Here is a 3,624-nt window from a genome sequence, read left to right as displayed (position 1 = left end):
CCAAAGATGTAGAAGGTGAGGCTGTCCGGAGTGTGTGTGTGTGTGTGCGTGTGTGTGTGTGTGTAGGGGATCAGAGACCAAAGGCTGATGGAGCTCTGGGGATGAGCAGCATTTATGGGAAACCACAGATGGAAGAGCCAGCGACGGCAGACTGCAGATGGGAGGAATGAGAGAGACAAGAAGCCAGGCACGGAGGAGGCTGGGCAGAGGGCAGAGCGCAGAGGGGAGTGGGGGACGGCTGCCTACCTGGTTGAGAGCCATCTGGTAGATTTCTTCAGGCGAGTGGCCCTTCTCCCTGGGGCGCAGTTTGTAGCCCAGCTTCTCAGGCATCTTCTCCACCACGTAGTTCCGCAGCTTCAGGTTGTTCACTTCTATCCACGTGTTCTCATCGTACTGAGTGAATTTGGTCAGGTTGAGCCCCAGGCTCTTGCAGAGCTCGTGGAGGATCCTGAAGGAGCCAGAGAGGCCTGTGAGGATCAGGCAGGGCGTGTGTGTCGGTGTGTGTGTGTGGAGGAGGGGTCAGGGCCCCTCTCCGGGGGCTTGGGGATGGGCATGAGGCTGTAGTGGGGCTAGAGTTGGGGTCATGGGTGCTGGGGCCTGGGATGAAATGGGAACAAGGCTCAAGGCTGGAAGGCTGAAGGTGTAGTGGTTTGGGATTGTGTTTGGAGTGGGAGCTGGCTTTCACTGGGGCTGAAGTGGGACTGGGGACAGAGTCTGGGTTGGGTGGGGGCTTGTCATGGGGAAGGGACAGGATTGGGGTCTGGCGCTCTGGCTGGACGTGGTGGGGCTGGAGCTGGGAGATCTTGAAGTTAGATCAGGACAGAGGGGGAGGTGGAGTCTTGACGCAACTTGATTGGGGTTTTGGGTTTGGGGTCAGAGTTGAAGTTCAGCCTGGCACTGGAGTGGGGATGGAGTTGGGGATCTGGCTGAGTCTGAGCATAGCCATGGGACTGGGGGTGGCCTCGGTGCCCACCTGGCTGCCTGGTCAGGCCTCACCTATGTGAGCTGGGCATGCGCATGGCTCCCAGCTCCCCAATCCAGCCCGTCTTCCGGTCCCGGTAGGTGAAGATGCGGCCCCCGATCCTGTTGTCTGCCTCCAGGATGGTGACCTGGGGGATGGGGGGGACAGCAAGCAGGGCCCTTCAGCTCCTCCCACTGACCCCCCCCACCCCCAGCCTCCCATCCCCACGGCAGCAGAGACCTCAACTAGAGAAGGACCCCCTTCTTTATGGACAAGTGAGAGGAGCTGAACAAATGTCATAGCAAACACTTAAAATATGACACTCTCCAGACTGCAGCAGGAAGACGGCAAGCCAGATTGCAAAGGGACTTCCCAGCCCGGAAAGTGGGGAGATTTCTTGCAGGCACAGAGGTCCTGGCCCAGCCCATTCTCATTTTTGGATTTCAGTGACAGAGGCAGTGGTTAGACCTCAGGGGGCACTTCTCCTTGAGTGGAATTTCCATCTCCACCAACACAAATTCCCCCCAGGAGGTTGGAGGACATTCAGAGGGAATTCCCTCAGGAATGAGAGAGAGCAGGACAGGGAAATCAAAGGCCTCTCAGCCTCCCTCTGGGTTTCACTCCCCAGACCAAGCAGCAAAGCACATCTCTTCTCCCCACTTCCTACCAGCCCCTTAACCGGGATGTAGCCAGGCCCCTATACCCAGGACTCCCACCCTGCTGCAGGAAAGACTCAAGGTAGATGACAAGCGGCACTTCTCACCTTGTGTCCCGCATCACTGAGCACCTTGGCAGCTACCAGCCCAGCTGCACCAGCACCAACCACAATCACCCTCTGAGGCTTCGAGGTCCGATTGAGCCCCAAGGTCACAACCTTGAGCAGCACCTCGTAGTCAGGATCATGCATACATTTTTCAAAGGGATCCTGGCTGTGGGAAGTCTTCCAATCCAGGGAGGCCACCAGGCTGAGGAAGATGGAGACCAGGACGAGGAGGTACCGGGCTGGAGGGAGGAGGGACGGGGTCAGTGGGCAGGTCAGTAGGTACATGTGGGGAGAAAATTGGGCTCCATACCCCCGTCCCCGTGGCCCCTTGCTTACTTACCTAATGAGGCCATAACTCTCGGTGGGAGATGGTGTCTAGTTTGGAGGGGAGGCAAGGGTCACTGTGACAGGGGCCTGGCCGCCCCTACGGCCTCATCCCTCCATCTATCCCATCTAGCTGTCTCCTGTTCTGTGCTCACCTATCTGCCCTTCGGTACCCCTCCCTGCACTCCTTTCTCTTCTCTCTTCCCCTCTCCTCTGCCCTCCCTGTCCCCAAGTGTCTGTTTCTGGGGGTCCCAGTCTCTGCAGCCTCCTCTCTACCTTGGCTCTCCGTGGACAGCAGCAGCACCTCTGTCCTCTGTCGCTCCCACTGGTCTGCCCCGTCCCCCCCCTTCGCCTGTCCTTAAACCAGCTGAGCCCCGCCCTCCCCTCCCTCTGGGAAATCTGTGGCGGGGAAATGAAACTACTCTCCTGGGTTGTAGGGTCAGGTGCTCAGAGTTTAGCTGAGGCTGGAGCGGGTGGGTGGTGGGGAAGGGGATGAGAGGAAACGAATCAGTCTATTTTCTTCCTTTTGCCCCAGATAGTTCTGGGGCGGTTAGAAGACCGGAAATAAATGCTCAGGTAACCATGCTAAGGGGGCCTGGTCTCGGGGTCCCTGTGTCTGCCCTTGGGGTTGCATGTTCCCTGTGACGGCCTCCGAGTCCTCCTCTGTGTCAGCTGTCGCTGTGCCCTGAAGGGCCCTTGCTGGCTCCACTCCCCTCCCTCACGGCTGCTCTGAGCCTCAGTCTCTGAGGCCAGCCTGCCCCGGTCCTGAGCCCGGTGCCTGCCTCCATGGTTCTGGTCTGCAGCTGTCAAGTGGGGGCCATTAAAATGTGGGGAGGATAAGGCACTGAGTCCAGGTCAGGCCCTGTGAACAAGCACCTGGGTCAATACTACAACTTGCTCCTTAGGAAATGCCCGCTGCTACCACCGTGGGGGGTACTGGGAGGGGCTCAAGGAGTGACCCCCTGCTCCCCAGCCCTGTACAAGGAGCAGCCCTGGATGTGTGCTCATCCATCCCATCCCTGCACTGAGATGCTCAGCTGTGGTGCTCAGCTCAGGCTAGGGTGCCGGGGGCACCTCAGCCAAAAGGCCGCAGGAGCCTCTGCCTCTTTGCCTCTGGCCTTAGCCCTCACCACCCCTATATGTGGGGTGCTTTTTTCCTGAGGTCAGGCAGTGAGAAGAACAAGATGACCGGGCTCCAAGGAGTCTCTCCACTTGTGGCAGCAAGGGTCCCTCGGCTTTGGGGGCTTTAGCCAAGGGCACATGTGGTAGGTCCCCTGAAGTGGGTGGAGGTAGAAGACACAACTTCGGAGATTTTTCCTGGGGCGGGGGCAGAGGGCACCAGGCAGCTGGTGAGGAGTAAGGCCAGAAGCAGCAGATCCTCTGCAGCAACAAGATGGGAAAATCCGAAAGTGTACATCAAAGAGGGATGTGGTTTGATGGAGGATGGGGGCGGGAGGGGGGCATGAGTCAGAAAACATGATGCGGGGGCCTGGGAGGAGCAGCCAAGAAGGAAACAATCCGCTGGACAGAGCCTTGAGCCTCGAGACCGAATGCCAAGAAAGCGAAGGGCACAAGT

General features: G+C 58.7%; 1 protein-coding gene across 1 annotated transcript in view; it reads right to left on the bottom strand.

The window, feature by feature from the left end:
* Positions 1-2,251, bottom strand: part of IL4I1 (interleukin 4 induced 1) — a 5,881-nt gene extending 3,630 nt beyond the window's left edge. The window contains exons 1-4 of the mRNA XM_021681091.1: positions 2,065-2,251; positions 1,725-1,963; positions 997-1,109; positions 247-448 (exon numbers count right to left, since the gene is read on the bottom strand). Coding sequence (XP_021536766.1) covers positions 247-448; positions 997-1,109; positions 1,725-1,963; positions 2,065-2,077 — 567 coding nt within the window. The 5' untranslated portion in view covers positions 2,078-2,251. The remainder of the gene's footprint in view (positions 1-246; positions 449-996; positions 1,110-1,724; positions 1,964-2,064) is intronic.
* Positions 2,252-3,624: the final 1,373 nt, after the last annotated feature.

Source organism: Neomonachus schauinslandi, chromosome 16 (assembly GCF_002201575.2).
Source record: "Neomonachus schauinslandi chromosome 16, ASM220157v2, whole genome shotgun sequence".
NCBI lineage: Eukaryota > Metazoa > Chordata > Mammalia > Carnivora > Phocidae > Neomonachus > Neomonachus schauinslandi.
Note: the sequence above shows the minus strand (reverse complement) of the source record. Positions and strands in the feature narration are given on the sequence as shown.